The sequence below is a fragment of the Coloeus monedula genome, assembly GCF_965178545.1.
Source record: "Coloeus monedula genome assembly, chromosome: 1".
NCBI classification, from domain to species: Eukaryota; Metazoa; Chordata; class Aves; order Passeriformes; family Corvidae; genus Coloeus; species Coloeus monedula.
The window spans coordinates 86,770,965-86,787,000 of record NC_138781.1 but is presented as its reverse complement, the minus strand read 5'-3'; the positions used below and the strand labels follow the sequence as shown (position 1 = coordinate 86,787,000).

Below are 16,036 nucleotides of genomic sequence, written 5' to 3'. Positions count from 1 at the left end.
ATTCTCCAGTGTCAGTTGCTGAGTCCATATGTACAAGGAAAGATTTTTTTGTGTAGATAATCTGCCACTTTTCTGGTATTTTGTAGATTTTCTATCTCAAAAAATGGAATCTGGAAACAAACCAAAAACGATTGCTGGAAATACCTTTTAATAAATAACTGAGTAAGACTGATGTTCATTAAGCAGATGCAAAATTACACATAAAATATCATTTTTTTTGTTTTAAAATTAAAGATTTAATCCTAAATATATTATTGATCTGTAAAGGACCTGAATAGAGATTACTGTGAAACAAAGAGTGGTATCTATTACAGGTTAAACTAAGCTACATATTATGGAGTTGGGCATACGTAATAAGTGATGATAAGTGGAAAATAAAATCTCAAAAAACTAAAAGCAACAGCTTTCATTCAAGGTATGTTTAAAGAAAAAATATCTTTTATTAATTCAACAGGCAAAATAAAGGTTGTACTCTGTTGTGAAAATAATATTTACAATACAAAGCAGCTTCTTGTTTTTAACTCCTCTTTTTAAATTCCAAGTTCAAACCTTTTAAAAAAGTATTTGATTAAAAATTCCAATTCTAATGAACTCTTACACATCATTTTCCTTTAAGTCAAGATTTGAATCTTAATCACTGAAGATTATCTTCCTAGCAGCAACTATGTGGCAAAAAGCACAGACAGAGTACACTAATTAATCTAAGGAAGAAAAAGGTATTTCTATACACCCTCAAAAAGGCAAAAACTAGGCAGAGAGAACATAATATAGAAAGGACAAGACTCATCTGCTTTAGGAATTAATTCAAACTGCAGTTTTAAATATTGTAAAATAATTTTTTACTTATTTTGTTAGCCAGAGCAAAAGTAAACCTTTATCTTTGGACTCTACCTGCACAACTTCATAACCAAGTAACTGAAGATGTCTCTGTTTAATAGCTTCTTCTCCCAAGAGATTGTGGCTATGAGCACAAAATCTGTTCTGACCATCAACACACAGGGCGATTCTAAAATCAAGCATAAGTGTAGTATCAAAAAAACCCCCAACAAAACCACAACAATCAGCTATTTTAATCACCATAACTGCTGCAGTTTCTAAGAAGCATGAGACAGCACCTCCCTCTTACACCTCGTTGAATCAGATGTAGGATGGGAGTTACCTAGTTCAGGATTATTTAAATCACTCAATTTAAGAGTGGGAGGTGAAACCCTGAAACTTAGTGAAACTGATCTGAAAAGGTTTTTCATTTGCTCTGAACAAAAATTACCATGCAAGTTAATGAGAGCATGATATTTTTAATGCTATGATTAGTAAGCTGTTTTAAATTCTTCTAGAAGGAAAAATGTAAAAAACCTTGCCTCAGCTAGAAAACATTTTAGCAACTAAATTTATTTAACTTGCTAATTTACCTGTTAAATCCATTAGAGTTCAAGTTAAGTTTAAGCTACGTCTGCATAAGCTACACCTGTACATATGGTTGGCAGCATGGATTATAACTATATTTTTAAATCTTGGTGATAAAAATCCCATCAACTTAAACCAAAGTTTGTACATCTACTGTTAAAAAGTTGCTTAAATTTTCAGTATGTTAACTGTATTGTGACTTTATTTACTTTATGAAAGCTATTACTTAAAAAAAAGCCATTAAAGCTCATTCTTAAGCATTTAAGCATGGGCTCTTGGAAAGAACTTGTATTAGTCTCTGAGTCTTGTGAAAGTGTCCTGGTTTCAGCTTAAACCTCAACAGAAGGTTAAGCTGGAAAAAGCCTAACCTCCTCAAAGTCTTTTGCTTTATTCACAGGAATGCAGTTGCAAATACCACACCGGCAAGGTTGTTTAACTTTGTATCCAAGGCTTCCCAAAGTAACCCCTGTTTAACATACTTTTAAACACCTATGCATTTCTCAATGAAAAAAACCAGCATCTGTAGCAAATATCCTTATTATACAGGATTCCTGGCAGAAGTAAATTTGTGAACTCAAACTGATTTAAACTCTTTTAAATCTGTGCAAATACACTCATTTAGAATTTAGTTTTAATTTGGAAATTAATTACAGAATATCAAAATACATTACTATAATCCAAATAAGGATCACTTGATTCTGACACTGTATAGTCAGGTGGCAAAACAATGAGCAAAAAGCAGATTGTTAATTTTGTCCTTTTGCCAGCAGTTTTGGTATGAGACCTGAACTTTGTTGAAGTCAATGGCAAAACTGCAAATAGCTTAAATTTTGCCAGGTTTTCACCCTGGATGCTCTTCCTTAGTATAAATCAACATTTTACCAGTGGTTTCTTTTATTCTCTTACCGTCTGTGTACTTCTTCAAGTTGGGCCGCAGGCAATACAAAACCTTCTTCATCTAATTTAATCTCAATATCTTGTGTAGATGAAAAAAGAAGTGACATTAAAAGGCATTTCTTATAACAAACTTTCTGCTGCAATTCTCATCCTCTCACAGTTGTTTTATTAAATAACTGTAATACTATCACAATTTTTTTTTTTAATCACAGAGGCTAGCAAAAGTTGTATAGACTTAACACAAATGAGTGATAATTAGTAACAGTTCAGCCTTTCATAATGCTAACAAGCAAAGTAGTATTCCAAGTCCACTAAAAATTGTAATGCAGTTAAATGGCACTTTTCTGTGCTAGCTAGGGTCTCTGGAATTTTGAGGGCCTTGGGGACAAACACGCTCTCTCCCTCTTTGCTAACTTCAACATCCTCATGAAAGCTGACATGCAGACTAACTCTGGAATCATGCCCTTTTTTTATTTTCTTTTAAATCCCTCTGACATCCATGGTGTCCAAGACTCCCTTCCTTCAACATCTTATTATCATCCACCCCTCCTGGGCACGTGCCTTTCCTCATCATTGCTTTCTGTGTTTCCTTTCCTGCTGCACACAACACTCTGCTTTGCTCACTCCTGTCTTAGAATCCACAAACCATGACCAAGTGTGTAGTCAGTAGCTCTTGCTGAGGGGAGAGGAGCCCAGCTGAGCAGGACACAGGGCTGACCACCTTCCAGTCCTCCTTTTTTTCTACTCACCACTAAAGCAGGGAGATCAGGCAAATGGCATTGCCTCATTTTACTTTGCATTATACAAATTGTTTAACAGATAAGGAACTGATAATAAAAACACAGAATACAAGCATTAGCAGCTGTTTTCAGTGCAGACTGGCTGCGTAAATACCAATTAACACTGCAGTGCTTTTCTCTCCATTTTCCTTTCTCTGACTCTAAAAATTATTTACTTAAAGTTCCCAAATTTCAGATATTTTACAGGATTTTGTAACCCAGTTTACTTTTTCTGTATTTGCAGAATTTAGAATGCCCACAAAAGAAATTAAAGCTTTGGTACCATACACACACATATTTGATTACTAATCTAAAGAAATGATACTTACCAACTACATAGAAATATGGTGTTGATACCTCTGATGCAAAATAGATTCTTTTTTTCAGCAAATAAAGTAATCCAGTCTTCACTCTTTTAAAGAGGTGAACATCAGGAGAACTGTGAAGTGTAGGAAAGGCCTTTACTTGATACCTTGAAAGGAGTTTTGGACCCTACATAAGCACAGAAAACCAAATCAAAAGGGAGATAACATTTTTGTAATTACCTCACACTAACAGAGCAAAATGTATTCTGTGCATTTCAAAGTCAAGTCTATTGAGAGACCTACAGTCTTAGGTATGATCTGCTGGAAACTTAAAAATCACCCAACCACCAGAACATCCTCAGGAAGCTTCCATGCTATCACGTTCATGAGAAATGCATAGCTGTTTCCATTCATACAAATATATCAAGTAATTCAATCAGGTAGAAATGCCCCATATTGTCATCAACGAAAGTTGTTTTGTCCAATTCCAATGTTTTTATGGGAAATACACTCAACTAAGTATAAACAGGGCCCTAATAACCTTATCTCCTCTTGTTAACATCACTTCTGGTTTCACACGTACTGTACCTCATAAAATGGGCATTCCAGGGTGACAGTCAGAAAAAGCTGGGTTAGCTGGGACATAGCAGCTCTGTTCAAACCAGGTGGCTGAGCTGAAACAACAACATTCAGGTTTTCAGGTGTACCTTCAACAAAGTATCTTTACACAAACCATATGCAGAAGTTAGGAAAAGCTATTCAGTATAATGTGTAGAAAAGCTATTTAATCATTAAAATTCCCAGTAATTGTTTGAACAAGCAGAAAGATCAGTATGAAATCACATAGGTAGAAAAATGAGAAAATTATTTACAGAAATATCAACATAAGAATATACAGCTAGCAAGATCTTAGTTAAAACTGTCATATTCTTTCACCAAATAAATGAGGATCCAAAAGATGCAGGACATTCTACAGAGAAGAATAAATTTGAGTTGAGGTCTTAGATAAATATCTCCTTCTTATAACTTCATTTTCCCCAGGTTATAATCCCAGGATCTCACTGTTTCCCCCCTTTTTTTTTTTTTTTTAAATCTGCAAGTAGTAGATAATACCACATAATTTCTGGACATTTGACTGCTTGATAAAAAATCAACTCCTTAAGGTATTTCATGTTGAAAAATTAAGTGACCAACGTTTCTAATCACTTTGAAAACTTTACCTTAATTAATAGAGCAATCTTAGCTGAAATCTTATTAAGGCAGTCATCTTTCTCGCATAGCATATATCTCTCTACAATGATCCTAAAATTCTTTACTATCAAACAGGGAATAACTCAAAATGATGTGTTGTTCATAACAGATTTATGTCTAAAGGCATTGAAATGTGCAATAATTAGAGCCAATAACAGGCTATCACATGGGGGATGTTCTAGCATCCTGTATAAGAAAAAGGACAAATATGGGGAACACCAGGTCACTGTTTTCTAGAAAACCAGAAGGATTAACTGAAATAATTCCTTTAAGGGAATTCAAGTCTTTGTTTTAAAACTGTACAGTGCAATTTTCAAACTCATCTAAATGACAGAACATGAAAGACAATGGCAATTGTGACAAGGAAGCAACAGCCTTTGGCCTCCTGATCACTATTTTCCAGTCACTTGGATCAGGTCACTGTTGATTTGACAAATGAAAGCGATAAAAAATGGGTGCTTGACAAGAAACAAACTACATAATAGAAAGAAATATGGAACATCCCAGGAGAAACTCTGCTCCTTACCTTGAAGCTTTTGCAGAAAATAGGGACTAAATACCTTTGGCAGAAAATTTATTGGATAACGTTGAATAAGGACACACGAGTGTAGCAGGTGCAGCAAGGTGTGAGGCTGAAAGTGCCTCAGGCGGGTATGCAGCACAGTTTCAAGCTTCCTGAACAAGGAAGAAGCACTTGGAGGCAGATAGTTAAGAGTCCCAAAGGGTGTAATATATGCAGCAATCTGGTCAGTGGTAAGTCTGTCAGCATTGGAAATGAAACCTTCTGCCACTGCATCAAAGATGGGCTTTGAAAGGATCTTCTTTCTGCAGCAATACTGCATGACCTTGCTGACTGTTTGAGGATGCATGGTGAGGATGGACTTGGGGATGTGTCTTTCCAGTGCCTCTGTAAAAACTTTCACTTTTTGCCCAAAGTACAGGAAGGCTTCCAGTACATTAACCAGTTCATGATCTGTGAAATAGGGAACATGCTTCACGGAATGTTTACACAGTGCTGTGACTAAGGGAACTGCTTGAGTCTGACCAAGAACCACCAGTGAATTCAGTATTACACTTGCAAAGTTTGGGCTTAGCTGGGAAACCATGCGTAAAGTGACACTGTTCAGTCTGGTTAGCAAGTTTTGGCATTGTTTCCCTTCCCTGACAGTCACCTGCAGTATCTTATAAACCATCACTATTTCCTCAGGACTCCATCTCTCAATGTCTTTTTCTTGCATGTGGTTCACAATTTGTTCCAGCATTGCACAACTTGGGCCTTCCAACTCAAGCAAACTCTCTCCAAGAGCACAGAGATTTTCAGCAGTCAGCTGTCCCTTACCAAGCCTCTCCTCGCTCTCTGAAAGCAGGCTTGCCATCAGCGTGCTCTGCGGATCTATACGAAGCTTTATCAAAGCCTGCAATGCATTCAGCAGTCCAGTGTTTGACAGTTTTGAGGATTCAAATTCAAACTGGAAGCATAATGCCCTGAAAACTTCATTCTCTAACAGTCCAGGGTTTTTAAGACCATTGTCATCCACCTCAACTTCAGAAATCCTCTGCAGGGCTCCTGAGGCCATAGTATCAGACATGACCTCTAGAGAGCTAAGAAAGTAAAAAATCTCTTTTGATGTACAAAGGTTGTTCAACTTCTTGAAAAATAATTGCTCATCCATCCACACATTATTTGATTCAGTACAGTTCCTGATATCTCCACGAAGATGCACAGTTTCATTAACAGAAAGTGGTTGCATCTGCAGTTTTAAGTGTTTTTTCCTACAAAACATATACTGAGATTTATCTTTCAAATACAGCATCCTCATGGCCACGAAGCTACACTTTTGGGGTTTTTGCTGGCCACTGATGAAGCTCAACCTTTTGCTTAGGGTCATCAAAGCAGACCTGCTTGCTGGTGTGCTGCATGAATACAACTGGAAACTTTTTCGGGTAATCAAAGCCATATTGAATCAAGTGAGTTCTGAAATGATACCTAGGGGAAGAAAAATAGATATGTTGTCTGGAAAACAGCACCACGGTCCCTAAAATGCAGGAAAAAAAAAAACCCAATCCTTTTGGTGGCTGGAAAGACGGGTACGATCCCTCTCCCACGGCCACGAGCAGAAGGCAATGCCAGGAGCAGAAACTGACGGGAGCAGCGAGCCCTGTGTGAGAGGCTGCCGCGCGTCTCTGCCCCGTGTTCCCACAAGGGCGCTTTGGCAGAATAACAGGAGACTGACACGGTCGCTTCCCCGGGCAGGAGCGGCGCGACGGCACCGGCTGGGCCCCTCCATCCCCCTCCGCCCCAGCAGCTACTGCTGCTATTGCTGCTACTGCTGCTATTGCTGCTACTGCTGCTACTGCTGCTATTGCTGCTACTGCTGCAGCCGCTGCCGCGGGCCGGGCCCGCGCTGCTCCGCCCCGGGGGCACCCGGCGGTGCCGGGGCAGCCGCGACGAGCTCACCTCAGCAGCCATGACGGGCAGCGCGGCGCCTGCCGGGGCCTTCCGGCGCCTCCGCTCGGCGCACCCGGCTCCGCCCCGGCCCCGCCTCCGCCCCGCCGCTGCCGCTGCCGCTGCCTGCGGCCCGGTCTGGCTCGGCTCGGCGCGGAGCTGCCTGGGCGGTCGCGGAGCGGGGCCTGGCGCTTTGCTTCGGAAGTGGGATTCGTGCCTGTGTGCACCGCGTCCTGCAGCGCAAGTACTCCTGTTCCCCGCTCCGGGGGGCACCGGGGCCGGGCGGAGAAGGTGCGCGGGGCGGAGGGGTTTATGTTTCGCTTTTTATATTTGTCTTGGCCCTAGAGTGAAAATGGTTCTGAGCAAGTCGCAGGCTGTTGGAAAAGTGTCTTGGGAATGACTTTGTGGCTCAAGGCACGGTCCCACAACCCGGATTAAAGCCACAGAGGAGTGCCTGATGCTTTTCTGGTTGATGACAGAAAGACGTTGTTTTTCTAAGTTTCAGAGAGATGAAACTCCTCCATGTGTGCAGTGCAGGTTGGATCAGGATCATAGGAGTTTATCCATCTACTGATGACATAACTAACAGTTTGCGCACTGAAGTTTCTTGGTTTGTTTATCCGGTCCGTGGCCGCGCAGGTCACATTTGCCAGGGCAGGTCCATGAGGTGCGTGAGTCTGGCCTTGCCGTACAGCTGCGGCACTGCTGGGGCAGCACGTGTGGCTCAGCGGCTCCCACAGTCTGTTGCCTTAGGGGGCTGGTGGGCTCCCTGCTAATATTCTGTGGGCTGTTAGGTTTCTGATTTTTCCAAGTATTGGATCAGATGAGCTGTAATTTGGAATGCCATCCTTAGCTTCATGTTAAGCCCTGGTTTGATCCAGCAAATCACACGTTGTTTTCACAGCTTAAACGTTGTTTTTTGATGTGCATCTACCAGCACAGCAACATGTTAAAGGCTGCTGGTGTGGTAGTACTATTAAAGTTACAGGGATTCTTTAGAAAGTTCGATAGTTCAAGAATTACCTTTTTTCTCCCTATTTATTCCAGTTGAACTCGTATCACAAGTGGAAGTGGCATAGCATCTTTAAAGAGTGTATAGAGCAGCAAAGCAAGAGCAGTGTGGACAGTATGCTCATCTGAGAGCAAGTGTGTTCCTGGGTTGTGGTTGCTCGTCTGCAGGTAGGCATGACTGATTTTTATCTCTTTGAGCAGGCACCACTTAGTCTGTGCACAAAGATCTTATGGTTGATGACAGAGAGGAGACTTGTTCACAGGGTGAAATTCTTCAACTTGTGCAGTTTAGATCAAATCATGATCAAAGGAGTTTATTGCTCTATTGTTGACGTAAGTGTTAAGGAATTAATAAAGTACTGTTTAATCAGTTAATTGAATTATATATTTAAGATCAATAGCAACAATGCAACAGATATGATACTAGGCACCTAGAAAATGTTAATAAATGCCTACAAATATTTGAACAGCTTTCTGTATCTAAATCCAAGGAATTGTCTAATTGTGCTCTCTCCTGCTGCCTCAAGGATGCATTCACACTGTTGCATACACACACAGTACCATGTCTCAGGAGGTCTGCATGTTCATCTCCAGTATTACCTGCCCTTCTGGCTGTGCTGGTGCTCTTGTTTCCACGTGCCACCTGTGGGAGGTGTGATTGTTCCAATTTTTGTGTCTCTGTGCAATCTACTAGTCCACTCACCAGGGAAAAAAAGCCTTTCCTCAAGTTCCCATATATGCGCTGAAAATATGTGTGGCTGCTTTTTGCATCCTTTAGTGTTGCTGGAGTAGAAAGCTCACAGTGTCTTACGGGAATCCTGGCTGCTCTGCCTGACCTGGCAAAGGACATGGCACTGTTAGGGCAACATCTGACCATGTCAGACCACATCCTGACTGCTGTTCCTTCTGTTGCCCTCTCCATTCCCCCTGCAATTGCAAATCTTTGTGCTTCTGAAGCACTAACAGCTTCCCAAGCTGACTCTTGTTCTAACAGTCTCATGTTGGTAATGCCTGAGCTGTAGTGTTGGCAGCTTACTTCTTAGCTTTTCTTATACAGAAGGATTCTGTGCTATGGTGTCAGAAACTGATTATCTTCCTGCCTTTTTGAGGTATGAGAAAGAGTGTAGTAATGAAACACCACTTCATCTTTATTGGTTTTATCCATTTGTAGTTGGGTGATGCCACCTGCTGACAAGAGAGTTAGGTGAAAACACAGTACATGACCAGGATGAATCTGTATTACTACAGGGACCTGAGGGTATTTAAACTGTATTTACACTATTTTATATGAATCATCATAATTAGTGCATTTCTTTGTATTTCTTCTGGAAAAGGAAGGTGAAAAATAATTTTGTGGATTGTTTTGTTGTATGCACCTTCTGTGCACACATGCTCATGAAACCAGTTACATAAATGAATTTATTTAGAGGTGACTGTTAAGGTCATTACTAATAATTTTAGATAATATATATAATTAATTTAAAATGAAAGCTAAAATGGAAAACAAAGTAGAAGAAAATACAATGAAAAACTCAAAATTTTCTAGTAATTACATTTTTCATGAAATTCACATATGATACAGGCACTCTTAAGAACCTATCACTTAGTTTTGCTACTTTTGATGTATAATTATGCTTTCAAAAAAAATTCCTGTAAGAGAAGCCTTCCTCAGTACTGTGAGGAGAAATATCCTGCCATATGAATAGAGTACAATATTCTTATACGATTGAACTATGTTTGTTTTCCCTTGAGAGAGAAAAGAGAGGTACATCAAATAATGTAGCCACAGGTTTCCATAGCTCACTGTGCCTGGTTAGGACACTGAATGCTTTCCATAGTTGAAACTATGTGAAAGCAGTAGGTGAAGTACAGCAAACTGGGCCCAGGCACATGAGAGGTACCTCAGGATGGGAACTGAAAATTTCGCACTACTAATTCTAGGTATTTGAGTTCTACTGCACCTCCTTAGCAATGATAAAATATTGACAGAAAATTAGTTTGTAATACTCGTGCTGAAGACATTCTGCTTCTCTCACTTATTTACTGCTGCCTGAAGTTACATTTGTTGTGTTCTCTGTGTCAAAATAATGGAAGAAAACGTCTCACATTCAAATTTTCCTGGGACAGGTGAATGGATAAGGATATGCATCTCATTCATCCTGCCACTTGTGAGAGACTTGGTGACACCACAGCAGATTTCTCTAAGACTTTTTCTTACTTTTAGGAAGAAAAAAAAACCAGAGAGTCAATTCTATAGTTCACAGCATCACAGAATAGTCTGAGTTGGAAGGGACCCAGAAGGAACATAGAGTCCAACTCCTCCAAAGTGAATGGCCAATACAGGGATCAAAACCAACACGTTGGTTATTAGTACTTTGTTCTGACCAACTGAGCTAACCTCAGGGTCAAGTTGCACTTGGGTAAGAAGCTCACTTTTGAAATAAGAAACTCAAGTCAGTGATTGTGCTCCAAAATACATAGTGGACAATAAAGTATAAAGTCATTCAAGCAAAAAATAATGATTTCAAAGTAGAAGAACTGAGAATTTTAATTTTTTTCCTCAGGCTTTGTAGTTTGACTTCACCAGGTCTATGTTTTGTTTTGTTTTCAAAGACAGCTCAGAGAAGTGAACAAAGCAGTCGCTAACTTGAAATGGAAAATATATAAAAAGACAATAAAAATAGTATATATTTTCATAAAAAGAGTTTTCATATTGTATTGTTTACAAACTAGATTCTTGATATCGGAGATATTGCAACATTACTGCAGCATCAAGGCAGTACAGCACATAGGACCAATACCATGTGTCCCTCACAGCCTGATCTACAAAGTTTGGTTGTGAGAAATGCCTTCACTTCAGAGTAGATGCCTCATTTCCAAGTTAAACACCAATGCTTCTGTCTTTAACTGTCTCTTTTTAATCTCACAAGCAAAGTAAAATCTTGCTGTTCTGCTTACAAGAAATTCACTTTTTAAATTCTTTCTTCCCCTGCAGTGTCTCTAAAAAAAAAAACCTCAAATGTGCTGTGCGTCAAAAAGGAGGTTTTTGCTCCTCTATGCAACACAAAAGGGGCAGGCAAAAGCCATAGCTGAGGAAATATGGCAGCAAGCAGGTGCCCATGGACTTGAAGCTGATATGCACTGTATAAGTGAAATGGATAAGGTGAGATACTCCATACTGTTTTGAAAAATATGTATTGAAGAACTGCATTCTTCTTCGCATGCTTGAGTGGTGGCTCTTGATAATCATGAAGGCTGGCAGATGCACCCACCCAGGGTACACCATCTAGTGTCAGATTTTTGTTCTTGTGAATCAGTAATTTCCACCAGTACTTACAGTCACTTAATAGCCTTCTGCCAAAGATACATCTTGTGATTTTTCTTATTAGAACTGTATTTAATAAATCTTTATCTCTCTTCTCACAGTGATTCAGTGACTTCTTGAAAACTTTTTATGTATGCAGTAGTGAAGGAATTTTGTATTTACAGGTCAAGTCTGCTGTTACTAGAAACAATGTTTTTTTTCTTGTTTATTTGGTTGTTTTGGGTTGGGTTTTTTTTGTTCTGTTTCTTTTCTTGCATTGATGTTCTGTGTTCTGTTAACTGTGGGCTCCAGCATGGCTCAGAGCTTTTGCGGGTCTTCTTATGTTGCTTAGCATGTGCACTTACTTCAATTCCCACAGGACTCACTCAAGTTACGTTCTAGAACAAAATAAAAAGCTTGGCTGGAACAAGGAAGTGGCTTTTTATTACTTGCTGTTATCCAAGAGTAAGAATGTGAAAACCTCGTTCTGTAACTAAAAGCAATATGGACTGTAATTTCTTTCACAAAGTACTCTCAACTGTATGTCCTCAAACAAAAACATATTAAAAAAAACCAATCAAAACTTGATAGCCTGGTATTTCATATGAGAGGAGGAGAAAATAACATCTAAAAGAGTTTTTTTATGCACTTGAAAATGTGAGACATTTTGTATGAATGTGCAGTGAGTATGTAGCTGAGTGTTACAAAGAGACTTTTATGCAGCCATCAGGGAATGTGAAGATTCTCCTTATATTCTTCTCTTTAATTTCTTCTGCATTTGACAGGTTTGGAGATTTAGTCAGAATATTTCTAGCCCTGTTATTGGCCTGCCACTTAAATGAATGTATTTTGCCAAATTTGGCAAGACAATTCAGAGCTGCAAATTAATGATGAATTCAGAATCTGAATATTGAGCACTGAGGAAAAAAGTAATTTCTGCAGCTTTGTAAGTTTTATCACATAAGCTGGTTTTTTTCCCTATTTGTCAGTTAGAAAGTCTGTCTTTATGTAGCTATTGGGTATTTTGAGACCTTGTCATCACTTAAAGCGATTGCTGTGAATGTCTGTGGATGGAATAGGTGGTTACAGAGTCAATAATAGTAATGTGATCTTCTTGCCATTCAAAAGTGAATGGTCAAATACTGCTCAGGTCTCAGGAACACTGGCTATTTCCAAGTAGTGCCTCTCACCTACAGTCTCAGGGGTGAGATAAGGTCATAAATCCGTGGCTGGTTATGGTTGATTACATTTTATGAAGACTGAAATGAAGTGGAAGTGAGGTGGGAGCAGTAACAAATGGGAGGCTAAATGGAGATCATCTTGGGTCACAGTGCATGTAGTCAGCCTTGGATGAGTTACCTGAATAAGTACATTTGTCATGGTATGATATGTATTATTCTTGATAAGATGAACCTGGCTGGCTGATCCCATCCTCTTCTTTCAGTAACCAGGCACAGCTTGAGCAGGCTGCTCACTGCTCTTGTGTGGCATTTCTGTCCTCAGCTGAGGAGAACGTTTGAAGGAAAGAGAAAGAATGAGACAAACCTGAAACACAAAGGATGTAGGAAGAAGTGAAGGTAGAGTGAAAAACTGTGTAGTTGTGTTAGGTTCTTGCTGGTCTAGTGATGTAGCAGACCTTGCAGTAATTGACACAAATTATTGCAGAAGCTGTGTTACCTAATTGGTTTCCAAAAGGTGTCTAAGTTTGCAGACAAGAATCTGCAGTGGAATAAGCATGCCTCTGTTCTAGTACACCACTTCGTACTTAATAAGCATGCCTCTGTTCTAGTACACCACTTCGTACTTAATAAGCATGCCTCTGTTCTAGTACACCACTTCGTACTTTCTGAGCTTGTATCTTTTTTGGTTTTTTAATGGAGCTCATTTTATTGTATGTTCTCATGTGATACCAGTAGACCCTTACTTTCTTTACCTGAAGAGTTTGCTTTTGTTTGTAAGTGCAGTAGTTACCTGTGGCAATGCACTGCAGAAGCTGTGGTTCTGTACTTAGCAAATCAGCTGTGGAAGTTTTGAAAATCTGAGTCCTTATTGCAACAGAACCCTTAAGGTGGTTTTTTTGTACAACTGATAGCTCAGTTTTGAAAGTCTCAGGATTTTGTGAGTACTTGGAGTTTGCCTGAACTTATGAAAGACAAAAGCTCTATTTGAATCGTTCCTGGAACACAGCCCACTGAAGTCTGGCAAAGTAGCCAGGGAATATCCTTGCATGTTTAGTCTGTTTGCTTGTGCTTCTCTAGGCCTCTGCTGTAGGCCACTGCCAGAGGCAGGACATGCAGTAATTTAAGTTTACCATGCAACTGCTTTTAGGTTCTTCAGGAAAGATTTGGAAACAATGCCAACAGTAAAACACCTTTATTGTCTATTTCTTTGTATTCCTAGCCTTTTTGGGTTGTAGGTGTTAAGTAATTTTTTACATGGCTTGACAAGGGGATAAAGTTTGAGTGATTTATTGAGGGTGGTGTTTAGAACATAACTTCTCAAAATCTGGAGTTTTGAATTGCAATCTTGAAACGGCTCTAAGTGAAACGCAGCACCTCTTGCAATCTTTCTTTTTATTTTCTTACAACCCTATTATTTTTATTAAACTTGGAATGCTGGGAGATGATTTAAACTGCAGCCTACAGGGAGTAGTAGAAGGAGCTTAGGTTGCTTATTATGGCAAAGGGGAGGCTAAGGAGTGATCTGATAGCAGCCTGTGTGAGCCAGACTGGACAACAGGAGGCCAGATCCATTGGGTGTTGCCTGAGAAATTCAGATTTGACACTAGTGAAGAAGTTCTGCATGGAATAAGCTTCCCAGAAAAGGGGAACCTCTACCCTTAGAAGTTTTCAAAATTCAGCCAGTTACAGCTGACTGAGCGCAGTGCTGGCAGCTAGTCCCACTTGGGATATGGCGTGGGACTAGGTGGCTTCCAGAGGTCACTCCCAAACAAGAGCGTGGAGCTGTTTTTCACAGAGGTCACTACCCACAGGCCATACGGGTGCTGCGAGAGCGATTTGTGTGGGTGCCCTGACCAACAGCACGCTGGCACGGTGCTCCAGCCTGCTAAACATGGGGTAGTCACAGACTCTGAGTGCTTTTTACTTCAGAAGTAATAAATGGTTGCATGAGATCTGAATTTGTGGAACTGACACATGGTCCCTACTACAGGCAGTTCTTGTCAACCTGGTAATGGGAGTAGCCCCCATGAAATTCTGGGAAATATGGGAGACCGGTATTAGCAAAGGAGAGAGAAGCGAATTGGGCGCAGGGTGAGTGGGCTAAAATTAATCAGACTGTCGAGCTCAGTGTCTGATTATGACTCTTCAGAGCTACCTTAGTTCCCCCAAAAGCACTGGGAATTTTTTTTTATATGATGATCTCAAAGGTCTTTTCCAACCTAGTTAATTCTGTGATACTGTGATTCTGTAACATGGAAGTTATCAGACAGGACCAAATGATACTTAATGAAACTTAGAAATGATCCCTACAGTTTGTATGGACACACACACCACTTAACTGTGTGAAATCAGGATTATGGCTATATATGTGATTTTGATCATATATACAAGAATACCTTTTCCACTTGACAAATAAAATACTGTAGGAACTGTGTATTTAAGCTGTCTGAGTGCAGTTGTGAAGTATTCTTCATGTGTGTACTAGCCTGCTCAAAATGCTGCCCTTGGACATTTTTATATGGGATCGTAGGATATTTCAGGTTGGCAGGGGCTTCATGTCGTTGTCTTGCAGCAAAGTCAGTTGAGGTCAGAGCAGGTTCCTCAGGGCTTTATCCAATCTGGTCTTGGAAACTCCAAATAAGATCATAAGTTGCATCCCCAAAATGACTTGTATTTATTTGAAAGACTTCCTGTGGCTTAATATAGGTAAGATGAGATTAAGTGGTTTTCTGTGTACCCTTGGGAAGAGGAAAGGTGGCAGATAGAGTATCTAAGGCCACAAATAGGTATCAAATGGCACCTTTTAACTTAACGTGTTCTATTGCTTGTAGTACAACCTGGAAACAGAAAAGGATCCTGTAGTTATTGTTATTTCCACTACTGGGACTGGAGACCCGCCAGACACTGCCCGCAAGTTTGTAAAGAAAATTCAAGACAAGACCTTGCCTCCTGACCATTTTGCACATCTCCAGTATGGATTGCTAGGTGACTTGGTATTTTCTATATTATTGCAGAACTTGTCTGTAAGTGAACAATTTCTGTATTTTTTACTTCTGAATAGGTGTTTTGGGGTTTTTAAAGTGCTTATAAAACATTTATTTTTATAAACAGCAGTCTTATGTAATGTCCTCTATGAGCAATAAAGGAAAAACATCACAGAAATTTTCTGAATGTAAGCTATCAATGTAATTTTTTATAGTTTAATTTTCTTTGCATAAAGACCGCATGATACGTCTATAGCTGTGTGAAGTTTAAATTTCATGTCAAGTCTCTATAGAGATTAGTAAACTAGATTAGTTTGCTTGACTGTGTGAGTCACTGGGCATTTTTTGCTACAGAGGGAAAGGCAGTGTAAAATGTTCTTAAAAAAAAAACCTTAAATCTTCCCATCCCTTTAAAATTTGCAGTAATATTTTAGTTTTGAATGTTGCACTCATCAAGAGAAGGAATGTACCTTC

The 16,036-nt window shown here is 39.6% G+C and overlaps 2 protein-coding genes across 6 annotated transcripts in view; one reads left to right on the top strand and one right to left on the bottom strand.

Moving 5' to 3' along the window:
• Nucleotides 1-7,119, bottom strand: FASTKD3 (FAST kinase domains 3). Its single transcript, XM_082299077.1, has 7 exons — nt 7,095-7,119; nt 5,163-6,623; nt 3,974-4,059; nt 3,410-3,572; nt 2,311-2,380; nt 892-1,006; nt 1-110 (listed from the first exon to the last, which is right to left on the bottom strand). Exons 2-7 carry the CDS (start codon nt 6,592-6,594, stop codon nt 12-14), a joined length of 1,965 nt encoding a protein of 654 aa, XP_082155203.1. The 5' UTR covers nt 6,595-6,623; nt 7,095-7,119; the 3' UTR covers nt 1-11.
• An 84-nt stretch (nt 7,120-7,203) lies between these two features.
• Nucleotides 7,204-16,036, top strand: part of MTRR (5-methyltetrahydrofolate-homocysteine methyltransferase reductase) — a 30,492-nt gene continuing 21,659 nt past the window's right edge. Inside the window, exons 1-4 of one of the 5 annotated variants that reach the window (XM_082289812.1) lie at nt 7,204-7,373; nt 8,130-8,261; nt 11,089-11,256; nt 15,410-15,563. In XM_082289812.1, coding sequence (XP_082145938.1) covers nt 11,113-11,256; nt 15,410-15,563 — 298 coding nt within the window. In that variant the 5' untranslated portion in view covers nt 7,204-7,373; nt 8,130-8,261; nt 11,089-11,112. Of the gene's footprint in view, nt 7,374-8,129; nt 8,262-11,088; nt 11,257-12,871; nt 12,975-15,409; nt 15,602-16,036 lie in introns of those variants that run through there. The other 4 variants (XM_082289811.1, XM_082289813.1, XM_082289814.1 and 1 more) reach the window with 4 other exon arrangements.

Bases quoted from the DNA above. Each gene is read 5' to 3' on its own strand.
- FASTKD3 (XM_082299077.1), bottom strand. From the start codon at position 6,594: ATGGCTTTGATTACCCGAAAAAGTTTCCAGTTGTATTCATGCAGCACA. The intron at 4,060-5,162 runs GTAAGGAGCAGA...TTGTTGTTTCAG, and splicing joins TTTTCTGCAAAAGCTTCAAG to CTCAGCCACCTGGTTTGAAC. The intron at 2,381-3,409 runs GTAAGTATCATT...CATCTACACAAG, and splicing joins ACCATATTTCTATGTAGTTG to ATATTGAGATTAAATTAGAT.